At 48.4% G+C, this 26,929-nt stretch overlaps 1 protein-coding gene across 2 annotated transcripts in view; it reads left to right on the top strand.

Moving 5' to 3' along the window:
* SNX9 (sorting nexin 9) overlaps positions 1 to 26,929 on the top strand; it is a 1,580,311-nt gene that overhangs the window by 526,145 nt on the left and 1,027,237 nt on the right. For both annotated transcript variants that reach the window (XM_069607724.1, XM_069607723.1), the window contains exon 4: positions 13,583 to 13,699. In XM_069607724.1, the coding sequence (XP_069463825.1) occupies positions 13,583 to 13,699 (117 nt within the window). The remainder of the gene's footprint in view (positions 1 to 13,582; positions 13,700 to 26,929) is intronic.

The following is a 26,929-nucleotide window of genomic DNA, read 5'->3' as shown; positions in this document are numbered from 1 at the left end:
CAGAGCTTGCTCTAGCGCCTACCAGCTTCCATCTGGACACCCTGATAGTGCTACAGTCTGCAACCTGCATCCACGATCTGCAGTACACTCCTTCCGATACCCTTGCTATTCTACTACTGGACACTTGTGGAGAGGATTTTTTAAGCCTTCCAGGCTTTTTTCTCTTTAAGGGTCCTTTCGGGCAGGAGCCTATTGCTTGGGCTTTAGCCTTACATGCATAGTGGCTTCTCCCCAAGATCGGCCGTACCCCTTTGAGGATCGGAAAACTTCCAGGAAGAAGGGAACTCCTCCACTGCAGGAAGAGACCACTTTGCACCTAGGGTCAGACGAATCAGGTAAGGAGGAGGTGCGATTGGACATCAGTGACAGTTTGGAACGCCAACAACCTACTAACAGCATGGCTTCGGCAGAACAATTCCAGGAATTACTATCTGCTGTATAGGGACTGTCCCTTGAATTCCAGGGATTAAAAGCCGAAAACGCTGTACTTGGGCAGATTGTTTCAGCCAGAGAAGACCAGTCTCAAGATCTTCCCAATCCAGTTTTGCCTCTGGCAAATTTGATGGGTCACCAAGAAAGGTAAAGGAGTTTATTGACGCCTGCATCATTCACTTCACCTTTCACCACGCAACCTTGGCTTCAGAACAAGCCCGTGTTGGATTCATGATCATTAATATGGTGGGAAACACATTGGCCTGGGCTATACCCTTGGTTACAATAGCCAATCCCATCCTTTGAGATTTTTATGCTTTTGTGACTCTACTCAAACAAAACTTTGAGAGATCCGAGATGACTTACTCTGCCTGTGAAGATCTTCTGGATATCCGTCAAGGTTCCTCTGATCTACTAACTTACATTAGCAGTTTTAAGAAGACTTTTTGGGCAGGGGCCTATTGCTTGGGCTTTGGCCTTACTGGCATAGTGACTTCTCCCCGAGATCGACCGTACCTCTTCAAGGATCGGAAAACGTCCAGGAGGAAGGGAACTCCTCAACTGCAGGAAGAGACCACTTTGCACCCAAGTTCAGACAAATCGGGTGAGGAGCAGGTGGGATCAGACATCTGTGACAGTATGTCTCTGTGTCTGTGTATCTCTGTGCCTGTCCCTGGGAGATTGGATAACTAGAGCATTTTTGACACATCCTTTATGGACTTTGCATGCTTTACTTGTATTTTCAGGCAAAGCCAAGCTTGCGTGTATCATTACCTGGCCGGACTGGCATATTGGTACAACCAGTCTAGCCATTGCTTACTGTGGTATGAGTTTTATTACTCATCTTTGATAAAGCAAGCATGATAAGTAGTATTACTTCTCTAGACTGACGTTTGGGTGTAGCATCCTGTATTTTTCTTACTGTAGCATGACTTTTTATTAACTGAGCATCTGTGATGAACCAGTTTGGGCATGTGTTCTTATTGCAACATGTCACTTTTAATGGCCAAACCACCGGGAGTATTTTTTGACATAGGAGTACTGGCATATATTGGAAGAGCCAGCTTTGTGCATAGTGCCAGTAATGATATTATAAAAACATCTCAAACCTAATGTATGTTCTTATATTGGAATACTAGAATATGTTGGTGGAGCCAGCATGGAAATGTATGGGCACAGCCACATGAAAAGGTTTTTATACTGACATATATTGAAGGCCCCGGCATGACAATGCATTGTGAAATGCGCTTGTGCACTTTTTGGGACTTGCATCTATTGTACTTTTTTCCATGAGTTACCCTACACCCTACACAACCGATTGCAAACTGTCTGACATTAAACCCACATTTTCACAATGTGTTCTGTAATGCACCATTTTAACCCATTATTCAAAACATGTTCTCATTGGAGGGGCAAGAATCCCCCTTCCCCCCCACCTCCTCCCCCAGCCCCTCCCCTCTGAACCCTGAATATTGACACACTCCAATAAAACAACTCACCAGTCACCACTTGTGGCTGGTTTTGAGACCAGGCACCGCCACCTTCTTTCTACGCTAGGTGAAACAAGCTTTGATTTAAAAAACATATTTACTTCTTTCACTTGGAGTAGTGCATGCCCCTGCAGTGGCATAATCATCATGGACATTGCCACATGTGGTGGTCCAGGCCGGCCGGGGTGTGGCGTGCCCTGTGCTTTAAGGAGCTTGGGGCGGGGCCCTCAGCATGGCTCGCAGGAGGCCTCCCATGTTCTGTGCTACATCACTGATTGGGCTTTGCTCACTTTGAACATATTCAAGTGTGATGTGAATGGTTGGGAGGGGCCTGTGAGAAACCTGAAGGTGTCTCAGCCGCTAGTCCCTGGGGATGTGTCATCCAGGTGGCCAGGACACGGCCATCGCATTTGGATCCAGTTCCTGGGGGTGGACCAGTGTGGCAGGATCACCTGGGTAAGGAGTCTTCTGGGAGTGGGACACCAGATGGCAAGACATGGTATCCCCTTCCCTGTAACACTTTTACCCCATCCTACCCGATAAGATGCTTAGGAAATCAACCCCTATCCCCTTTTACAACACAAACAATTTCTCACAGACAACTCACTATGAAAGAAAACTGATTAACACCGGAGCCGTATACCTGACATGTCCCAATAAACTGGTTAGGCAGGGTCAAGCAATTACTGACCATTACACACACCTGACTTCCATTACACTTCCCAACACGGATAAAAGGCAGAGCACGAGCGCATGCTCTGAGCAAGGCAAAGCACACAAGGAAGCAGCAGTTCCAAGATGGCAGTTTAATACAAGGTGAAATACGGCAAAACCGAAGAGGATCGCAAGGAGGGAAGTGCCCTTGACCTTTTCAATGAGAGACAGTTTCTTTCATGAGCCTTCGAGAATAGGAAACGTAACACCAGGATCAAGGCTGAAGAATCCTGCATTGTGTGTCAGAGTGCCCGGGGCTCTCCTGCGTCGATGGTCAAGGTGGGGAGAATTGCTTGCTGCAGTGGTATTGTCATTGGCTCCTACAACAAAGCAGCCAGTGAAGTCGGCACAGCCGGTGAGTTGGGGAGACTGATACCAAACCGGTCTGTGATGCAGCCAAGGTTGCAAGCGGCATCATAGTATTAAAGGAAGCTTAAGCAAACAGTGTATGAAGCGTGTGTGATAATCGACGCTAGCAAAATTGAACAACAGATGAGTGATTGAACTTTGAAGCCAAGATACGATACCTTGGACAGGGTGGCCCGGCACCACTTGTGTGCTCATTCGAAAGTCTCGGTAAGGTGGCAAAAGCGAAAGAGTGGAAAAGGGATTGTGAAATCGAAGTGGTCCTGCAACGGTTCAAGAAAAACCCTGTGCACATTCGAAAGTCTTCAATGTAAGTTGAGTAAAGGAAGGTGGTGACAAAGTAAGATGAAGTTGATCTGAGCCCGGCGGAGGGAAATCAGCTGAGAGCTTTTGGCTAAAACAATTTTGAGTTTAAAAGTAAAATTGGAAATTGCAATTGGTCCGAGCCTGGCAGAGCGAGACTAATTGAACATTGTGTTGAAAAGGATCTGAGCCCGGCTGAGGGGGATCCGAAGTGAATAGTGAATCGCCTGAGAAATTGATTACTTGTGAAATCCTAAGTGGAAAAGAACTTACTGTTTGTTTGTCGTATCAGGCCCTCGGAAAGAAGAGACTTTGAAAGGCAAAGATACTTGAGCATGGAATGCCCTGATGCTAATGATTGAACTGTATCCTCATGCTAGAGTAGCCAGCAGCCTTGTCCCGTGCTGAACACGTGGGGAAGGGAGGTCAAGGGCCTTAACATCCTGACATATCATTTTGTGAACACTTCTTTCTTTATACATTTTTTAATTTATTATAGAAATATGTTTCTATACAACAAAAACAAGAACATATAATGTAAATCATTCTATAAATACATACATCATACTACTTAAATAACGTCATTGTTTAAAAATGATCTACAATATAAAATGCCAGTCAATAGTTGGTTAAGACCAATTAAAATGAGCTCATAGAATGTCATCATGAGATAGATCAGATTTATGTTTCCTTTTAACAATAATTACCATATTTCACTCAAATTGTCACAAGGCTGGTGTTATACGCTTTTAAGTACTTGGCTCTTCAGAGATTCAAGCTCTCGCATTGACAGATTATATGTTTGGCTGATTCTAAACATTGCATCTCACATAGTCTGCACATTCTAGTTTCACAAGGAATGCTGCACTTAGCAACTACTATCTCTAATGTTTCACAGTTGTTAAATTTAAATAGTAGGTGCGCCTTATTATCTCACTGTCTGGATAAGCGGCTTGATATTTCGGTCTTTCATGTGTGTATGACTAAAATTGTAAAAACATCCCACTATTAGACTTTGTAGCAAGCTCAATCATGTCTTCCTTTTTTCCTTGAGCATATATTATCATTTTCAATAAGCTTTAATCTTTATTTCTGATAACACCAACCAGTCATACCCTTGTTCGTTAGTCCATTTAAAATACACAGATCGTATAAAATATAGCGTGCATATATCACATGCATTATCAACATTTTTAAAACTTTCCATAATTTTTACAATAAAAGTATCATTAACTTAACAAACAGCATGCTGATCTTATCCTCTAAAATATCGCTTATCCGCGTCACATCACATTCAAGCAAAATATATTCAATAGAAACCGATTTAGGCATTCTAAGTAAAATCTTTAAAATCTTTGCTTCAAATATATTCCTTTCATTTTTGTACTGTTTTCCCCAGATCTCTGCTCCATAGAGCATGCAAGATACAACCTTGGATGAGTATAGCAGCAGAATTCTATGGATAGAACCACCTTGGGTTCCTATAAAATGGCTTAATGTCATTCTTATCTTCTTACATTTAGTTTTAACTTCTTGCCATTGTTGTTTCCATCCAAGGTTTTTGTCAATTACCACTCCTAAATATCTATAGCAACTAACCACTTCAATTGACTGTTTATCAATCGACCACCTGACATTAGTGATACTTTTCCAAGGCATTTAACTTGATCTGCAAGCCTTTATGGGCATAGTCAATTAGGGCTAGGTCATCTGCGTAACCTATACATCCAATTTTAATACCTCCTATCTTAATATCGTTGGACTGATTTACATTTAATTCATCGTCAAAATCTGCTAAGTACAGGTTCAAAAGAGTAGCAGCTAATATGCATACATGTTTTACACCTTGCAAAGTTGCAATAGACTCATTTGCCCTTGGCATCTAAGCAAACTCTAACCGATGTGTTTTTGTACAATAGGCGTATCATTCTTTCCTTTTCGTAACACTGTTTCCCACACTATTAGTATTTATAGGTAAGGATTGGCAATAGGGTTATTAGTATAGGCCCTTTTATTTTGACAAGTCACCACTAGGACTGCTTTATTATTATTTGATGGTCGTAACTAGCTCCCATCTATAGATTTAGGAGTAGATTTGAAGTTCAATAAACACCCTTGAACTATGGTCACTTGTGTCTGTTTTACTGTTGATACCATCCCTTCATTACAGGCCGCAAACTCGACCAGGACCTTGCTCTGGTGCAACACTGTTAAAGAAAATAAGCATTGGACACAGAGTCTCAGAATTGAGGCCGATGGAGAGACCACCCCTCCTCACTCAAACTCCTTCTTGGAAAGGGATTTGTGGAAGTTTCATTGACTGGCCGGTACTGGGGGGGGGTCATTGAATAGCGCACTGTGCACATCGAGCTCTGAAAACCGTAGATGCATTGAGGCCTACTCTTGATGGAAGCGCAGCCCGCTCCCCTGCAACCCCCCGTCCCCACACCTCACCATGTTAAAAAATACATTGAAGAGTCATGTATCGAAGCCTAGGACATTAAGGTGATATGTTAGTCTCTGGGTTGTGGGGTACTCCATGGTGTTGCTTGTCACATAACTTGAAGGTAAATGCACACGGAGACGGATGGCCTCAGCTTACACCTGTACAATAGGTTTCTTCTATCGTAGTGGTAGCTGACTCATAGATACATTTATAACCAGAGAATTTTGTTGATACTAAATCACACATCAATGCCACAGATAACGAGTACATCTGTGTCTATTGATCTATAGCTGTTTCATACACTAGCTGTAGCCTGCATTAGAGATTTCATTTACCCTATTACAAGTACTGCATTATGTATGTTTTACATATAGGCCCCACGTCTGTAAAATGACATTCCCCAAATGTGTTATCGTGGACAAATCTTGCCTCCCTCTGTTCCTTCGATTCTTATATCTGGCTGAAATTAGAGCACCTTGAAACATGGGTGATAGACGGATCTAAAGGTTGTGTGTTATCACTTCCCGTGATGTCACTGGGGGCAGCGTCAAATGACCTTTCTGTTATGTCATCAGAGGTCAAGGGCTGTATGATGTCACTTCCGCTATCCGTGGCATTTTGGTGAAATGGCGTCCCTGGGTGCTGGTAACCAATTTTCACATACTCTTCTCTTATTATGCTGGAATGTCTACACTCTATTTGATTTGTTATTATGATTCGATCTTTTGCCATTTCGCAGCGCTTCTCTTTAAAACTCGGTTTCGAATGGATTGTGTACTCCAACGTATTCCACATCTTTGACATGTAATGTCCACAGCTGTGCTGCTTCGGAAATATTTTGGCACATGGCGTACTGCGTGGATGGCGTCGGGTCGATGTCCCTCGAAGGCCTCCGTCGAGGGTGACGTCATCAGATGTTATAAGTAGCACGCACAGCGCCCGTAGCCTCAGTTCTGTTTTTTCTGAAAACGTGTTTCTTCGAGAACTCGGCGCGCCTCATGTTACATACTTCAATAATGCCTTCTTCTACCCCGCCGACCACACGGTCTGGCTGTAAGTCCAAGATGTCCATCATGGACCTGCACCGTATCTGCTTGTGGTGTCTGGGTGAGTGCCACGACACGGACGACTGCTCGAAGTGCCAGTCGTTGACTGCCAAGGCCTTGCGGGAGCATATGCAGAAATTGCAGGTAGGTCGGGTATCCAAACCCTGTAAATCCAATAAGACTACTGGTCTTCCCACTGACGACTCGAGGGGTGACTCTCCCTGTCGGAGGGTGTCCAGGGGATCTCGGTCCCAGAGTGGTTCCCGCCACTCATCCTCCTCGTCAAGGCACTCCCGGAAGCGGCGTCACCGTTTGCCTTCCCTGTCCTCGTCGGATGATGGCTCCGCGAGGAAAGTGGCTTGTCCCACTAAATCTTCCACTCGGGAGGAATGGGAGGCATTCAGGGAGAAAATGCTGGAGATTTTTCAATCTCGGGGCACTGTTCCCTCCACGCCTTCGGTTGAAGCCGGCAGGGAACGGTCTTGGTCCGACGCTTGCGTGCCCTCAGGCCTGGGCAGTCGCGCGATAAACATCAGGAACCGTTGAAGTTCCGTTCGGACAAGGCTCTGGTAGATCGCCAGGGACGGGCCGGATCCAGGTTGTGGTCTTTGTGCCCGACGAAACCGTCGAAGTCTGGGAAGGTGTCGAGGAAGGCATCAACACCGTTGACGCCGTGTCCATCGAGTGCGGCTGTCGGGGCTTTGCCCTCGGTCAGGCCCTCGGAGCGTTCCGCGCCCTTGTTGATGCCGTTTGCGCCCTCAACGCCATCTGGGCCAAAAGGCCAAAATTTGCTGTTGGAGGCCCCTGTGGCTGTGGATCCTCAGAGAAAGGCTCTGTCTAAGACTGTGAGGCCTACTCTTGAATCCAGGTCTGCTCCTGTACCTAGGAGCGAGTTTGTTCATTCTCTACATAACATATGAGGAGAGGCCTGATGTGGAGTTGGAGCCTTTTGATATAGCTGGTGAAACACCTGAAGCTCCTGACATTGTCTTTTCTGAGGACAGTCGGATGGAGGATCTGCGTCAGTCTTTACATGATGCCAGTGGCCTTGACACACCTCCTGAAATGAAGTTTGGTAGGCCAGAGCCTGGGCTCATTCTGAATCCTCCTGTAGGAGGTTAGTGTCAAGAGTTACAGAGTACCTAGGGTGGTCCGGCCCTCCAATTGAATTCGATCAGGATGACCTGACTGACATTTTAGATCAGGGTCTGTCCACTGACCCAGTGTTGACTTTTCACATGACGTTACCGAAAAGGGTGGCTGCTACTTGGAACACCCCAGAGTCTCTTCCGGCCGTCAACAAGTCGTTGACTAAGAAATACTGCCCATTCAGTAGCGACCCCAGCTACCTATCCACACACCCCACTCCTGAGAGTTTGGTGGTTCAGGTGGCCACGGCCACTGCGAGGCAGGTGGCATACCCTACAATCCCTCCTGATAGGGACGACAAACGCTTCGAGGGATGGGCACAAGGTATTTTCGGCTGGGAGCATGGAACTGAAATCGGCCAACTCCACCTGTGCTTTAGCGAAATTTTCGCACACTCTGTGGAATTGTCTCTCTCTGGTGGCTGAGCATATTCCCGATGGGGAAGAAAGGGATGGGTTTCTTGCTATTGTGGAGAATGGCATGGATGCCATGTGTGAATCCATTCAGTCTGGGTTGGACACGGCTGATAGCGTCAGCCGGTCCATGGCTGCGAGCACCGTGATACGCAGGTTTGCGTGGTTGTGGAAGATGGGATTTGCACCGAATGTGCAGGCCCGTCTTCTCAACATGCCTTTTGACGGTTCTCATTTGTTTGGCAGCAAAGCTGACGAAAGCCTTGAGAGATTGCAGACCTCCAAAGCAGCTGCTAAATCTTTGGGCGCAGCTGTGCGTCAACCTCCGCCTTTTCGTCTTAGGGGACAGCAGTGAAGGGGTGGTTCCTTTTGTTACTACTCCTCTTTTGGTAGAGCGAGAGGAGCGGCCGGTCAAAGGGGCCACCGTAAGGTTCCTCGTGGTGGACGAGGAAGAGGTGCAAAAGCAGCTCAAGCAGCTGCCTCTTTGCCTTCAGGCACTGCCGCAGCCACTCCAAAACAGATATGAGGCCAGGTCTCATTGTTCGCTGGTTGGGGGAAGACTGTCTCACCATCTTAAGAGTGACGAGCCATTACTTCAGATGTGTGGGTTCTAGAAACAATAGCCCACGGCTACTGCTTACCCTTCCTAAATCGGCCTCATGACAATCCACCGGGGAAGCTCTCTTTGAAGATTCCGGATCCGCTCCTTGTGCAGGAAATCTTGACCCTGCTGGAGAAAGGCGCTATAGAACTAGTGCCTGTGCCAGAGAGGAACAAGGGCTGGTATTCCCCATATTTTTTGATTTCCAAGAAAGACGGAGGACTGAGACCCATCTTGGACTTACATTGCTTGAACAAGTTCCTCAGGAAGGACAAGTTCAAGATGGTGACTCTTTCTCCTGTCCTTCAGGCCCTTCGACTTCAGGATTGGTTGGTGTCAATGGACCTACAGGATGCTTATTTTCATGTGCCGATCCATCCAAAGCACAGAAAATACCTGAGGTTTGCGGTTGGCAACTCGCACTTTCAGTTTCGGGCCCTGCCATTCGGGTTGACCTTCGCCCAAGGGTCTTCACCAAGCTCATTGTGGTGGTGGCAGCGTATCTCAGGAGAGGGGGGGGGGTTAACGTCTACCCCTACCTGGACGACTGGCGGATCCAAGCGCGTTCTCCCGAACAAGCCTTGGATCATCTCAGCCTCACCTGCCATTCCCTTCAGAAGCTGGGCTTCTCCCTCAATTTCAAGAAGTCGCATATGACACCTTCCCAGTAATCCAGTACATCGGGCTGTATTGGCCACGTCCTTGGGGAAGTGCTTGCCACCCAAGGTGAGGGCTCATCACTTTGTCCATATGGTCAACACATTTCAACATGCCCAGAGTCTCCCGGCTTTCGAATTCTTATGGTTGCTCGGCCTCATGGCATCCTGCATTTTTCTTGTGCCAGAGACCAGACTGAGGATGAGATCCCTTCAATGGGCTCTCAGGAAGCAGTGGTGGCAATTCTCAGGCAAAATGTCAGCTCTCCTTCAGATTCCACTCACGGTCTCGCAGGATCCTCTGTGGTTTGCCAGCGAAGGGAATCTGATGAAGGGAGAGCCTTTGTGGAAACCGTGGCCGGAGGTGACGGTATTGACGGAGGTTTCCCTCACAGGATGGGGAGCGCAAGCCAACGAGCTGACCACCAGTGAATGTTGGTTCTGCCGTTTGTGCGAGGGAAGAGTGTCCTGATCATGACGGACAACATAGTGGCCACGCATTACCTCATCAAAAAGGGAGGTGTAGGGTCACTCCCGCTGTGCAGAGAGGCGATGCAGCTCTGGTTCTGGGCGATTCAGCAAGGAATCTGACTCTCGGCAGTTCATCTGGCCGGAGAGGAGAATGCAGCGGCGGACGCTCTGAGTAGGCACAGCACGGTCTCCCACGAGTGGGAGTTAGCTCAGGAAGTCCTTCAGGAGATCTTCGCCCTTTAGGGAACCCCTCAATTGGATCTGTTAGCGACCGGTGCCAACCGAAAGTGCGAGGCATATTGCTCGAGGGGAGTGGGCAGGGGGTGAGGGGTCGGGTTCTCCATCCAGAGGTCAAGACTCTCAACCTTCATGCATGGTTTCTGAAAGGTTGAGATATAAGGATTGGGACCTCCTGGACGACGTGATGGAGGTGTTGCTTTAAGCCAGGCATCCGGCAACCAAATCCCTGTACCATTGGCGTAAGATTTGCGACTGGTGCAGAGGACACAATGTCGATCCTTTTCAATGTTCCATTCCGATGGTTCTTTCTTTCTTGCTTTATTTGGCCACAAAGGTTACCTGGCAGTGCTATCTATTTTCAAGCGCTCGTCTGAAGAATGTTCTTATTTTAAGATTCCTTTGATTACCCATTCTCTAAAAGGGCTCACAAATGTGTTCCCGCCGTCTCCTTTTCAGGTGCCGGTTTGGGATCTGAATTTAGTCTTGAAATCCTTGATGGGTGCTCCGTTTGAACCTTTGCACTCTTGTCCTTTGAGACTGTGGACCTTCAAGACGGTTTTCTTGATTGCAGTTACATCTGCTCGCAGAGCGAGCGAGTTGCAGGCACTTTCATCTAAGCCACCCTTTACTTCGTTCCACAAGGATAGGGTTGTACTGAAGGTACGTCCATCCTACTCTTACATCCCGTCCCCTTTCCTCCATACTGTATCAGCGTCCCTTCCAATGGACGGTACAAGGAACCTTTTTCACCAGAAAAAACCTTCTTCCCCTTTAAATTTAGAGGCGTGCGCTGCCCTGAATCCGCCCTCCTGCGCCACACCCCAGTCCCCTTTTTCACGTCGATGGGAACTGGCAGAATTCTACATCGCTCCCGGGTTTCGCTTTGGCCATGTAATTCCACGCGCAAATACTTCTTTGTCTTTTTTGTCTTATCTATCATTCAGGTACTCGGTCTTCGTGCGTCACGCTCCTCCCCGGCGCATGTCGACTTCTACAGGGTTCAGCAGGTGTCCATCCTGCAACGGGCTCTTCCCAAATTCAGACCCCCATGCCCTCTGCCTACGTTGCCTTGGCCCAGACCACGGTTGGCAATCATGTTCGGCATGTGACTCGCTGTCCTCGAAGGTGCTGAAGAACAGACTAGCCAGGTGGAGGGAGCTCTTCCAGAGGTCGCCTCCAGAGGATCTCAAGAACTTCGTGAAACATCAAACCAGGCCCAAGGCCAATATTTTCCAGCGCACCCTGCAAAGGGAGACTCCTTCCCAGGGCCTCTCCCGGCCAGGTCCTTCTACCGGCATGTGCCCTGAGGCTGCTAAAGCTACCGGCCTTCGGGTCGAGGGGTCCTCTGATCCTCCCAGGCGCAGTGTCGAGGGACCGGAAGGTTCTTGTACTGGGTCTACACCAGAGGGGGCTACGCCCTTTTACTGGCACAATGGCCGAGGGGCTACGTCCTAACACCGGCAATATGTCCGAGGGGCTATGCCGTAATACCGGCAATACGTCCGAGGGGGCACTTAAACGCAGCTCTACTGACCCCCGGGTCGAGGGTCTTACACCTACCGGGCTGAGGCCCGAGGAGCAGGGTAGGCCTTGTGTTCCACACGCAAGAGTCTTGGACGAGGCCGGGCCCAGCGGGCTGAGCAACACGTTGCAGGCAGCTTGACAAAATGGCCACCGTGCCAGAAAGGGGCACCCGTCCGACACCATTCCACGAATTCGTTGAAGAACGAGTGTCAATGTGGGACTGGCCTCAACCAGGTATGTGGCCTACAGTCTACCCTTCATTTGTGCAGGGCAACTTTCCTTTGCGTCAATATGGACAGGGTACACAGCGGCTCCAGCAGCCCCCTGCTACTCTAGCGGTACCCCCTGCATCCCCTTTGGCCAGTGAGGAGGTGCACTTTGAGAAGTTTCTCGGCTTCATGAGGTCTCCTCAGATGGGGGTTATCATCAAGGACGCAGTCAGGGAAGTCCTCCCGCCATGCTAACGGCACCACAGACACCTCCATCGGGTCCCCAGACCCCGGTGCAGCCGCCTTCTCCGGCTCCACAGCCATCTCCGCAACCTCTGCCGCCTTCTCAGCCTCTGGCTGTGGTCCCTGTACCCCAGCCTCCGGCGCCATCTCCTTCTCCTCCACAAGATCCTCCAGATCCGCAGGATACGGACGAGGAGGAGGATCCGGATACGCCATCCTCAGCCAGGGCCTTCCATGAACGTCTTTTATGGGCAGTTATTGTCTTCCAGCTTCCACCATTGGTTCACAGCTTGGTTTTGTTCTCAGCCCAAATTGTAAGATTGCTTGACGTTGGCTATAGCTTGGAAGTAAGCACCATGAAAAAATAAAAAGGAACCTCAATCTAGTGGGTATTACCTTGGCTTGGGAAGGCCTAGGCTAGCTGAACATCCGACCTCCATATGTGATCTATTGGGTAAATTGCCCACTTGCCTGAATTGTGTGAAGTTGGTGAACTCACAATCTTCCATCTCACTCAACTAACAGATTGTATTATCCTGGACAAATTACTACTTTGGGAGCAGACTATCTAAACGCTGGTAGAGCAAAGTGACACCAAGGACACCACTGGATAGACCTAGTACATTACTCCTCCTTACCAAGCTCATATGTTATAATCCCTTCTCACTGTCTGTCCTCTGGCAGGCAGACCCCTGCAAGCTCCACTCGTCGCCTTCCTCCTTAGCCCACTTTTCTTCTTTACTCATAGCCCCCTCTTTAACTCGCTAGTTGTTTTTTTTGTTGCATCCTGGTATACAAAGTTCTCTGTGTGACACTGTAAATATGCAGATAAGGAGTCTTGTATCCTTTTCTGGCTTATTGTGGCAAAGCAGCATATGATGGCATTGTTGAGGCATTTGAGACCACACCTGAAGTATGTCAGCCAAATCCTTTTGCCATTTCCAATGCTTGGTTTGTTTTCTCGCCATTGCAACATTTTCAGATCATCCTGGTATGCAGGGGTTTTGCTAGGTCTGGAAAAGATCTGAGGGTATGCTAATGTCTATCCGGTCTGGGTTCGGGGCTAGCTAGCCTTTTGGTTGTTGCCCTTGAGCTTCTAGCCAGGGCTATAGCCAAAAGACCCAGAGCTATAGCCCCCTCAGCTCCCCCCTAGCAACGCCTCTGCTGGTATGAGGCTAACGTTTTGTAAAATATCTTGAATCGTAATGCAAATCGGCAGCGCCTTTGGCATTACAGAGAATGCCCACATCTAACTATTGTCCTTTTTTCCTGTTATTAGATTTTGGCAGACGGCAAGAATGGCCCCATCAGTGGTAGCTCGGCAGCCGACCAAGCCTTCTTAGATTCTCTGGTCGGAATAACGGCCCAAGGCAGCTCTGCAAACTCCATCAATCAGGTATGCCTTCACTACACTGCTAGTTCCATGATCTAAATGCTTTTGCTCAGTGAAGTTTGTGAAAAATGCTTTTAAGGATGTGCTTGGTTTTAAGTAACCCAAGGTACTGCTAATCATTAAGAGCATGTGTGTGTTTAACCACTTAAAACCCCTATTAATGGAGACATCTGATTGGAAAACCTTTGAACATAGTCAAGTAACTGTAGATATGTTTCTCTTTTTCCTGATGGCGACAAAATCATTTTAGATTCGAAGTTTTGACTTGGTCAGTGGCCTCTGTGAGATGAGTAGGAAAACAAGCAGGAATCATTAGCTGAAAATAGCTACACAACGGTGAGGGTTGTATCTCCTGCAGCCTCCACCTCTAATGATCTCTCAGGGTGCTTGCAGCGCTACTTCAATCACCCCTACACTGTGCTAACCAACTGCCTTATTTGCTTGTATTCCTTGCACAGTGGAGGACAGCTGCAGTATCTCTTTGCACCCCCTGAATTCCCCTCCTTGGGTTCTAATACCCAATTTCCATGCTCCCACTCTGCTACGCTGACACAATTCCTCGCCTTTCCATTGCATGTTTTGCTCATGCCCCCCCTCTCCCTTGATCTGTACCCTTTTCTCCTACTCCCTTGCCCTGCTGTGCACTGCCAGCTCACTGTCTCAAACCCCTGGAGTTTGTACCATGTCCTAAGTCATTTGTTTGTTGTATGACAATCGTTTTCTGTAATTGCATATTTTCATCGACTTAAAAGCACACTTTTGGATCCTGTCCAGGGATGTTACGTTTTCTCTACCAAGGATCGAAGCAGACCTCTATGCCACAGGTGGTGGTGTCGGTGTATTGCCATGAGGTTGCCATTGGTTCGAGGACACAAGCGGCTTCCCCCATTCCCCCCCTGCAAAAATAGAATGAATATATACTGTACATTAACTCCCCATGATCAGACCAAAAAAAATACAACCCACTAGGGAAAAACTATAGGTGCACCCTTTTTTGAGCAAGAGAAGCGCTTTATTTTGTGTACAAAAGAAAAATGGCGACAATGGTATTACAAGTCCACTGCCACAGAGCTCTCTTGTCCTCCATACAAACAAAAATCATCACATATGACGCACTCAATATACAGTGTTAATCCCCACCCGCATTGGTTACCGCCTATATACATGCTAATGATTACATATAGCCAATTATTCAATTGGTTCCGCTGTCTTCTTGCCCATCTTCACCACAAGTGGGTGACGTACTTGTCCATCTTGAGACTGCAAAATAATTGGTTGCATTCAACTGGCACCACCCTATCTTTAATCCTAACCACATGATGTACACCTGGTTATCAACATGAACTCAGCAGGTGACTTCGAGGTCAGTCCGGTCCCAACAAACAAAGCAGCCCTTTTTCTCTTCCAAGACACGTTTATGCCCCCATCGTGCCCTCCCCAATGTCACAAATCATAGATTATGTTCTGCGCTTTCCCCTTTGAGTTTTACTCCCCAAGAGCAAACCTAGTGTCCCACTAATCAATCCAGTTCACAAAGGATTTGGGACCTTTTTCCCTTTCCATCTGGTAGTTCAAATGGAATGACCATCATTCTGGGGGGCGCTAGTGTCTTAAATCGTAGTTCCTGTTTTGGCACTCTAGGACCTCTTCCTCGCTTCCCGAGTATATGACCTTCGTGCTAGCCCCTCGCCAAATCAGCTACACACATTCCTGCCTAATTGTTCCAAGGCCTAGCTGGTGTGGGTGTAAGTGCGTGTTTCTCTCTGTGCCTGGGAATCAAAATGTAATGGTCAAACAGAAGAAGAGGCCTTGTTTGTGTTTTCAACATGGCCTTCAAGGATCCAGGCCTACTCCAAACGCAATTCCACTTTATGTTGTAATTACTGTGTGTGTGTGCATATATATATATTTTTTTCTGAGGCTTGTGGATCTGCTTAGATCACATGCTATGCATAGGCCGACCACTAGTGGTAGCCGCAGACTATTACATTTTTTGTTTTCGCAACTCGAAAAGGGACGTCGATAGGGCATGCCAGTAATGTAGTATCCCTAGTGTGACATCCACTGTACCTGTGGTCCTTCACGCGTCGAGGTCCCCCAGATAGTTTTTTCCGCCATCGTAGTCCGACGCATATCATGGAGTTCCTTCTTGGCTGACACCATTACTTAGAAAAAGTTTAAAGTTAGTCTTTCTTTCTGTCCTTTCCACAACGTACACTGCTAGATCTCTGGCAACGGCTTTCAAGGACAAGACCATCCGTCGTCAAATGACTCCCGTCTCGACAAACTTTGTCTGCGCCCTATCTAGGCCCCAACAGACCTCGGACCTGTACAGTAGGGAGAGCGGGGGGAGGTTCATATTCCATCTCACTTAGAGAACGCATATTCCCCTATACTCGCTTGTATTCTGCCAAGCTGCCATCTTTATACACTATAGAAAATACTCCTTTTGAATTCTGTCCTTCTTGTAACAGGAAGTTTCCCTGGAAGGATTCACACCGGGTGTGTAACCTTTGCCTCCCTAGGGACCACGCCGAAAAACAGTGCAAGTTTCGCAAACTGTTTAGGCCTAAAACTTTAAATGACCACAAGACTAAATGCTGGGCCCACCACGCCATGCAGGCAGAGGCCGCCATGGACATCGAGGGAGCCACCAGCGATGGCAGCGTTGGCATCCTAAGTGACGCTGAGGGCGATATGGATCCAATGGATTTCCGCATGCGAGCCCCCGACTCCAGCAGGCAGGCTTGCGGTTCTGCTACGGAGACACCCGGCGGCTAAAGCACCTCCATTACAGGCCACACCAAGCACATCCCCGTGGCCGAAGGTTGACCATGTCGACGACCAATAAACCACATGTGGTGTCGAAGGGAAGGTCTGAACATTCCCTGTCCTCTGGGCGGTCGCAATCACCACATGACAGGTCCCCGGAACAGACGGCAAAGTCTGTTTCCGATACTGCATCCAAAATTGGGAGGTCCTCTGGTTACAGTGACCATGCGTCGAAAGACTCGTCGGCAGCCCCTGTAAAAAGCTCTAAAATGTGCGACTTAATTAAAAAATGTGTCCCTGACACCGTACTGAAGGCCAGAACATAAAAAAACTCAAACCTCTCGACGCCCCAAGCCTCAAAATCATATGGTTAAAAGAGGGGATTTTTCTACAGTTTCAGGGGCAATGCATCATAAACACAATCAGTGCTGCCAAGCTCCTCCCAATGGACCCCAGAACAGTTTGATAGGGTCATGAGGAGAATCTCTAGTTTTGTACATTTCCTTGATCAACACCCAGATCAACGCCCCAACCTCCAGGCCCCCCCCTTAAGACGAAGCAGCTAGCCAACAGCCTGACGCCAAAAGAGCCTGCCTGGACACAACAGACTCCTCATCATTTCAATAAACTTATGATGATGCTCAAGGCACACAAGACCATGGCTCATTTACAGACCAGAAGACCAAGGGGACACAGGGGTCATAGACCAATACTATGATGATGATGTATACATCCTCCAATTTCCAAATCATACCGACCAACCTGTGGCTGATTCCCCGGTGGACAACCAGCTGCAGTACAATGCCCTGCTATTAAAGGCTGCAGAACACTTTAAGATCAATACCTAGGAAGCTGAAGTCGATAGTCTTTGTAGAGGAACTCCTTGGGGATAATATGTCTGCTGCACAGTTCATCCATCTGCTCCAATCTGTCCAGAGGCGTATTCAACCAAGAGTGGTCAACCCACGCATCGAAAAATAACTCGGACCACCCCCATCGGACCCTTTATACATTAGGGGACAGCTAAAGACTGACTATCTAGTAGTCACCACCACGAGAAAGATAGCAGGAACACCCCTAGCCTCTGCTGAAACCCCTCCTGACCAGGAGAGTAAGAAAATCTACACCCTGGGCAGGGAAAGAGCTTCCTCAGCTGCCTATCAAGTACGAATACTAACAGCACTACACTGTTATCCAGCTATAATTGCCACAAGTGGGACGAGGTTGCACAACAAATGGACTTGGTTCCAGGACCCCTAAAGACACAGCTATTTCACACTATTGCTGAAGGGAGACAGTAGCAAGCAAGCTGCATTCTTAAAAATAATTTAGACGCAGCAGACAATGCGGGGTGAATTATGGCAGAAGGTACACTCATTAAACGCCATGCATGGCACTTTGAAATGGGTTTCAAATTGGAGACCCAGGCTACCCTTTTAAACATGCCCATCGACCCCAATGCATTATTCGGCAAACCGGTCGAAGACGCGCAAAAAAGTGCGAAGGAGGAATACGACACCTTCAAATCCCTGGGCCAGCCCACTAACAAACCCTTAGGGCAGAGAGGAGGTTCAAATGCACAACGGTTTAGAGGACAAAATTCCCAGCGGTCCTCCATTACAACCAGGGTGGGCAGAGTTTGTCCTGGTGTTCTTCACAAGGGGTGTCCTCCCAACAGAGTTTTCAGAGGGGCCAGAGAATGTCTAGACATAGGGGCAGATCCTCCTCCTCAAGAGGGGACTGCACCCCTCCTAAGCAATGGCCAACCGCTACAGGTTCCTTCCCATCCCTTTCCAGTAGGTCGTATTTCTCACTTTGCCCACGCATAGGCGTGGATCACGTCGGACAAGTGGGTACTTTCCACCATGGCGGCGGACTGTTGCATAGAGATAATACAAACACCAGCCATCCACCTGCCAAGACAAAGACAAACTACACAGGAAGAATAATGCATCCTGTAAGAAGAAGCCAAAGCACTGCTACTAAAGGACACCATAGAAATCGTCCCGGCAAACCAGGTAAACAAGGGTATTTATTCAATGAACTTCCTCGTGCCGAAAAAAGACCTAACGATGCGCCCTGTCCTAGACCTGCACCCTGCGAACACCTATGTCAAGCCACAAAAATTATGCTTAACAACGCTACAGGAAGTAATCCCACTACTAAAACAGTGGAACTACATGGTAACCTTGGACATAAAAGATGCACACTTTCATATTACAATGTTCCCAGCGCACAGAAGATTAAAGTGTTTCAAAATAGCGAACCAACACTACCAATTCAAGGAGCTACCCTTCGGCATAGCCTCCGCTACAAGCATATTCACCAAGGTACTAGCGGTAGTGGCAACGCACCTACACAGAGAATCAATCCCAGTGTACCCTTATCTGGACGACTGGCTGATAACGGGGGAATCCCCCCAAATTTGCAAGCTAAATACCCAGAGAACAATCGATCTTCTGTTCTAATTGGGATTCTCAATTAACAAGAAAAAAATCAAGTCTCATTCCAAGCACATCAACAGTTCTTAGGAGCTGTCGTAAAGACAGAGGAGGGTCTAGTGTTTCCATCAAACGAAAGAGTGCAAAGCATACTGCTGCAATTACCTCATTATCTAGCCCGTCGCCAAATAACCATACGTAAAGAAATGCGCTTGCTCAGGATGTCTTCATGCATTTACCTGGTCCTGCACACTTGACAAAATGGCCACCGTGCCAGACATTTCTGACATCTGCCCGATACTACACCAAGGCAGGGAGCAGGTGGAGGAATGTGTGTCAAGGTGGGACTGGTATCAACCAGGTATGTGGCCTACAGCCTACCCTTCGTTTGCACAGGGCAGGTTTCCGCTGCGTCCGTATGGGTAGGGTACGCAAAGGCTCCAGCAGCTGCCCCATACCACATCAATATCGCTTACCACCCCTCCAGCCTGTGAGGACAGGTTTTTTTAAAGGTTCCCTGGGCTGGTGAAATCTCCTCGGAGGGGGGTCATCGTCAGGGACGCCATCAAGGACGTGCTCCCGCCAATGGCTCCGGAACCACAGGCCCCAGTACAGGCACCCCTGGCCCCTGTTCAGCCTCTGCCACCCACTCCAGCCCCTCAACCGATTGTGCAGACGGTCCTGTACCAGTCTCTGCTGCAGCCTCCGCCTCCGGTCTCCACACCCCAGCCTTCGGCTCCCAGCACCCCTCCTCCAGTGCCGGACCAACCAGACCCTCAGGTAGACACAGATGAGGAGGACCACCCCGACACACCGTCATCAGCCATGGCCTTCCTTGAACGTCTTGCAGGGCTGGAAGAATACTTGGGCCTTCCTCAACCCGAGGTCGAGCAACCATCAGAGGGGGTCCTCGCCAAAGTCCTCACGCTACGTCCAGCAGTGAGAACAGTGATCCCGATGCAGAAGGACGTAGTCGCCTTGGCCAAAAAGGGCTGGCTCAAACCCCACTTGGTCCAGCCAGTCAATCGACGCCAAGTACAGGCAGATGGAGGGGGATACACTCTTGCTATCGGCCCACCCTCGGCCGCACTCTTCAGTGATTGCTGCGGCATCACTATACTCCAAGCAACAGTCGTCATCGGCCTCTTTCTCTGCAGCGCTGCTAGGCAAGGAGGAGAAGATCTTGGAGGCGTACGGGAAGAAGCTGTATTCCAACGCGTCCCTGCATCTTCGTCAAGCCAACGCGGATGCCATGCTGGCAGCCGTTAACCAGAGGCTTTGGTGGGATATTGCTGATTTCCTCTCGGAGCTTCCAGCGCAGAGCCAATCGCGATTCAAGGCAGGACTGGCAGAGGCCAAGATGATGGCACAAGACATCATGGAGTCCACCTTGGCCCACATTGACACCTCTCGTTGGGCCATCTGCATTGCCATGGACATGAGAAGAACAGCCTGGCTCTGTGCTACTAAATTCAACCCGGATGTTCAGGAACACATATTAGATCTTCCGTTCGAAGGGGGTGACCTTCGACAGCTCCTCGTCTGTGGTGCACTCCACCACAGACGAGGAGCTGAGCAAAAAGAAAAACAGCTCACAAACGGACAAGTCTTTATCCATCCTTACAAAGACCATGCCCAAAATGTGCACCAGTCACAGCAGCGCTCGGACAACGGGCGTACATACGGAGGGTTCCGCGGCTTCCAAGAGCGGAGGTCCACGCAGCCTGACAGTTCGCTGACCCAACATCGGCGCAAGCAACAAAAAAGGGGGGGTAATGGCTTTTTTCAGTCACACTCCTCCGCAACAGCCTCAGAGGGAAAGAAGGCATGACACGCCCCTCTGGGTCCATGTGTCTCCAGTGGGGGGCAGGCTTGCTCTCCATGAACAGTTCTGGCACCAAAATTTTGCGGTCCACTGAATCCTCTCGGAAGTATCCACGGGGTACCGCATACCCATCCCAGCCTCTCCCCCTCCACTCCCACAGGTTGGGACAGCAACTCTTTTGGCGGAGATCCGGTCGCTCGTCGAGAGCCAGGCAGTGGAGGAAGTCCCAGCCTCCCAGCGAGGCTTGGGCTTCTACTCCAGGATTTTCGCCATTCAGAAAAAGAACCAGGGGGGCCTGAGAGTTGTGCTGAACCTTTTCGCTCTCAACCTCTCCCTACCTGTACAAAAATTCAAGATGGTTACGCCGGCTTTAATAGCAGAGACTTTGTGCAGGGGAGACTGGATGTGCTCACCAGATCTGAAGGACGTGTACTTGCACATCCCAATTTGGCAGCCTCATCGTTCTTTTCTACGATTCAGGATCATGGGCTACCATTTCCAATACAAGGTGCTTCCCTTTGGCCTCAACTCGGCCCCCAGGGTCTTTACCAGGCTGATGAATACAGTGGTGGCCCTCCTCAGGGCTCAGGTCCACCACATCTATCCATACCTCGACGACTGGTTCGTCCGGGCTTAATCTCCGGAAGCGGTGCAATGCACCTCTCACGCCCTCAAGAAACACACTTCACAATCTGGGCTTTTCGCTCAATCTCAAGAAGTCCCAGCTGCAGCCTACGTAGACTCTCGCCTTCTTGGGCCTCATATGGGACACAGGCTCGGAGAGAGTTTTTCCTTCGGAGGATAAGATCATGGTCATCAAGAGGGCCACTGCACACTACCTCAGCAGAGAAGTGACATCGGCCTGGTGGTACCAACACCTATTCGTCTCATGGCAGCGGTCCTATTGGCTGTCCCCCACACAAGACTCAGGATGAGGAGTATACAGCTGCACTTCGCGGCATCATGGAACCAGGAACAGTGCTCTCAGTTCGCAGATGATCATTGTTCCTCCTTCTCTTCATCCGGACCTCACATGGTGGTCCAGGGACTGCAACCTGCGGACGGGCAAGCCCTTCCAGAACCCTACCCTGCAGGTCACACTGACTACGGACTCCTCTCTTGAGGGATGGGGGCCACCCTGGACAACCATTGCGTCCATGGCATCTGGACCCAGCAGGAGTACCACATCAATTGGCTGGAATAGAAGGTGATCTGGCTAGCGCTCAGAGCCTTCCTTCCGGTTATCGAGGGCAAGGTTGTCCTTATTCAGACAGACAACTCGACCAGCATGTTCTATGTCAACAAGTATGGAAGTACCAGGTCCCCTCCAATGTGCTGACTGGCAGTCAGCATGTGGGAATGGGCTCTGGAGAACAACATCTACCTCACGGCCATCCACCTTCTAGGGGAGTCCAACCTGGAGGTGGACAGGCTCAGCAGACTGGGAGCAGACAATTACGAGAGCCGCAGTGGCCAACCAGGCCAGGGTTCTCGGAGCTGCTCAGTCTCTCTGAGAGGTCTCCTGTTCGCCTTCCGACAGGCCCAGCACATCTTCTGGCGCAACGGGGGGGCAGGGTCATTCACCCTGCAAAACAGAAACTAGCCCTCACTGCCTATGCACAAATTCAGCCTTAAACACCTAACATATCAAATGGCTTTCCTGGGGCCATCCCCTCCATAAGAATAGTCAGTGAAGTACAAGCTTTGTCAGTGCAAGACCCTTTCTTTGTTCTCCACAAAGAGAAGTCGGTACTAAGAACACACCCTAGGTTTTAACCTAAGTTCCGATCCAATTTTGTATGTCAACCAGTCCATTGAACTACCCGCTTTCTTTCAAAACCCTTCAAGCTCAGTTTAAAGAAACCTCTGTACACTAGATTTGAGGAGGGCGATTCTTTACTATGTAAACGCAACCGCTACGAAAAACAGACCAACTGTTTGTCTTCATAGCACCTGGCAACAAAGGTGATCATGTTTAAAAAGACACCATCTCCAGATGGATAGTGAAATGCATACATCTCTGCAACACTCTATCAAACAAAACTCTGCCTTTCACACCAAGAGCTCACTCTACCAGCAGTACAGGAGCTACTTTGGCCTTTATTGCAAAGCAGCTACATGGAGCTCTATTCATACTTTTGCTCAGCACTACTGAATTGACACACATTCTAAAGCAGATTCACAGGTGGGACAAGCGGTGCTAAAACATCTGTTTTCCACTGTGCCTTCTCACAACCCACCATCTTCTCCAGACATTGCTTGCTAATCTGTGCATAGTATGTGATCTAAGCAGATCCACAAGCCTCAGAACGGATACATTACTCACCATAATCGTATTTCTGATGCTTGTATCTGTTTAGATTCACATGCGCCCACCCTCCCTCCCCTGTGTAGTAGGTTTGTTCAACTAGATATGATTTTGTTATGCTCTTTCTGTGAATTTCAGTGGCATCAATATTTATTAGGCTGGCTATTTTTCCTCACTTTATGGTTCCATCTGCGCCAGGATTCGATTAAGTTGGTTGCGTGCGCTATATAAATTCAAAATTCAAGGTGTGTAGATGTTTTCTGGCTTATCTACTCTTTTCCGCTTTATTACATCTGTACTCCTGCTACATTTCATGCTTCCTAATATCAGAAACAAAACAATCAAAGGGACAGCGATGCCTGAAGGACCATGGGTACAGTGGATATCACAGTAAGGATAGTATTACTGGCACGCCCTGTCGGCGTTTGCTTTTTCGAGTTTCGAAAACAAAAAATATAATACTCTGCGGCTACCACTAGATGTCGGCCTATGCATAGCATGTGAATCCAAGCAGATACAAGCATCGGAAATATTATTACAGTGAGTATTGTATCCCATATATATGCATGTTATGTATCTTGCATAATTCAATTGGAGAAAACCACTGGTTTGTTCCTCCATATGTGATTCACCGCTCCCACCACTTAGTCCCACCTGTAAAATGCTCCCCTTCCCCCTACACCGTCCTGCATCTATTCTCCATGTTTTCATATATTTTTCGCAATCTAAATCGCATGGGCAGGGGCGACAATCTGCACCTGCATCCCAACATTCCTCCCTTTAGTTAATCCTTTTGCCTAGGCCACACCGCGTCTGGAACCTCAACATGGTGCTGGCGGCCTGTTGTTGTATGATTGGACCGAAAAAAAAGGTCCGACCGTACAAAACGACCGAAAAATGCTACCACCAAAGGTTTGAACACCAAAAGTTCGAACCTTTGGTGGTAGCATTGCAGGTAAGTAATAAAATAAAAAGACTGTGAGGGTGTCCCCCGCAACACCCCACCTACTATACTGTGTGGCATAGTGAGCGGGGTGTTGTGGGGGCACCCCCGCAGCACCCCAGCAAAATAAAAAATAAATAAAATATAAATAAATAAACGGGGGCTGCAGGGGTGTCCCCCGCAACACCCCGCTCACTAAACTTTACAGTATAGTGAGCGGGAGTTGCGGGTGGAAACCCCTGCAGCCCCCGTAGTATGTAAGTGTGTTCGCATGAGAAAGGTACGAACTTTTGGTAGTTTGCACCTTTCTCATGCGAACATTCCGGCCGTGGCAAAATCAGCTGTGGCCGGATCACTTAGAATCGGCGGCCTTACAGCATAAACCGTTTGAGCCAATGGCCTCGGTGGACATCAGACTGGTGACGCTCAAGGCAGTTCTGCTGGTGGCGCTCACTTCTGCACGCAGTCAGTGAGCTGCAGGCGCTGTCGTCGTGTGTGTCCTTCACCACCTTCCACAACAAGGTCATCTTGCGCACTCATCCAAACTTCTTGCCGAAGGTTCTATCCCTGTTTCACTTGAACCTGGAAATCTACCTGCTGGCATTCTTTCTGAGCCCGCAGTCGGAGGCTGAAAGGGCTTTGCATTCACTAGACCTCAGAGTGCTCTAGTTCTACCTCTCCCGGATGAGATCTTTTCAGAAATCAGAGGCGCTGTTGGTCGCCTTCGGGGGCTCGGCTCCTGGCACCCAAGTCTCCAAGGCCTCTATTGCCAGTTGCATTGTCCAATAGTCCAGGCCCTTTTGGAGGCTTACGTGGCCATGGGTAAGACTGTTGCCGTGGTGATTCATGCCCACGCGGTCAGGGCCAAGCGTACAGCGGTCTACTTTCATAGATACGCTTCCTGTGAACTCATTAGCAAGGTGGCTACGTGGGCCACTCCGCCTGCGTTCGGTAAGCACTATTCCCTGAACACCAGTTCCAGGCAGGATGCAGAGTTCGGTCAGGCCGTTCTCAAGAACCTTTTTGCTTTTTCTTAGGCATGAGACAGGTTGTCACAGCTCCATCCATTTATCTTGTTTGGTGGAATAGCCTACAAGGATGAAGGAAAGGGGACGGGACGTATGAGTAATTCAAGTTACTCTCTGTAGTGACTAGAGTACTCCTAGTCCTTAGTCCCCTTTTCTCCATACGTCCCACCCACCTTCCCCCGCTGGTATGCCAGGGGATAAAATTGGCAGCATAGCCAGGTATTCAAACTTTCGATGTGTAAAAAGGGGACTGAGGTGAGACGCCGAAGGGCGGCGCCTCAACGGTGTTCCCAACGCCGTTGCCATGGCTGCTATGCTCAATTTAAATGGATAGCTCATGTTTCGCTGCCAAAGGTTTCGGTACTGTCCCAATGTTGGAGGACGCACCACAAGGATGGAGGGAAGGGGACTAAGGACAATGAGTACTCTAGTCACTACAGTGAGTAACTTTGATTCGCTGTTTTCATCCCTTGCACATGTCGCACCCAACACATAGTTGCTTACATTGGCATTTTAGGGCATCATATTTCCATTGAGTGCTATTCAGTTGATTAACCGATATATATGCCAAACATCTTCATTATATTTTTTCCCTTAGTCTCAAATTTAATAGGACCAAGTACAGAAGGAGGTGAAGCTGAGGACAGGTTTACTACAGTGGGGCTGCTACCTATCTATATGAATTTATATTTAAATTGGTTTGAGGTTCGATCTTTAGCTACCTTTGAACCTTCAGAAATATTCATTACTGATCTTCGGGTAAAATGGCTCAATGTAAGTTCTTGAATTTCTAGTAATATGTGGAAAACAGAGAGGCTCTTCTTTGCACATGCTCTGTGAAGCGAACACTTGACTGATTTCCCAAAAGGAAGTGCAACTTCCAATGCAAATGATAGCCAGTTGTGTCATTCCGAAGGACCCAATTATGTTATGACGTGGCTGCTTTCCTGTGAAAAAATGACTACTGCCTGGCAGCAGAACCAGGTTGAGTAGTAGTTTCTAAACCCCTCCTCAACCCCACACTAACTTAGAACCGCAGTGAATGCCATCAAAAAGATGAAGCATGCAAAACATGAATGGGTATCCTAAACTACAATAGTACGGTAAGTAGCAAAGTAAAAGAAATGTCCAATCAGGTTTCTATAAAAATAAGTCTTAAAGTAAGCTAAAAGGGCAGATGCCCCGGTAAGGCAGACATTGTCAGAAAAGGGCACTCTGGGTATTGAATAGGGCGCTGCGGGTAAATCGTCTTGTAGAAAAGTCAAACTACAAGATTCTCTTCAAGGTATAAAATGAGGGTTTTCATTGCCATGAGGGCCCAGATAACAAGGCCAGGTGAACAGACTCAAATATATACATTCTTGTCGTCTTTCTTGGTCTCAACATCTTTGAGCCAGGTTTCTGGGTGCTTTCCAGCACATAGAGTCCAGTTCGAGTTGGTGAGCTGGCTCGATGGGGTACAACACAACAATGCAGTTCTACAAGTGGCAATGGTTTGTGGCTCGAAGAAGCTTGCAACTTGCAGTGGTGCTCGTATCACCGTAGCTCGAAGGGGACTCTGACTTGAAGTTGAGTCGAAGGCAGCTCTGTTGTGTCTTTGCAGTTGCTCGAAGGCGTTCAACACGTTCGAAGAGACTCAAAAATGCTCACAATTGCAGAGCAGTCCAAAGACAGCTTCATTTGTTCCTTGGAGTACAGTGGATACCTTCACCAGGCCTATGAGGAAAGATGAGTCTGTTCTCTGCCCTCCGTATCCCTCCGCAGCCAGGAGGTTTCCCAGGCACACTTGCAGGGCTTGCCACTTCAGCAGCAGCGACCTGGCTGGGTAACAGTATCTACCTGCAGTCAGATTTCCCATAGCAGATCACTTCAAATGTTCTATTAAAGTGGGAAACGAGCGAGAAACTGTAACTTCT

The sequence above is a fragment of the Ambystoma mexicanum genome, chromosome 4q, assembly GCF_040938575.1.
Source record: "Ambystoma mexicanum isolate Mex_15411 chromosome 4q, UKY_AmexF1_1, whole genome shotgun sequence".
NCBI lineage: Eukaryota > Metazoa > Chordata > Amphibia > Caudata > Ambystomatidae > Ambystoma > Ambystoma mexicanum.
Note: the sequence above shows the minus strand (reverse complement) of the source record. Positions and strands in the feature narration are given on the sequence as shown.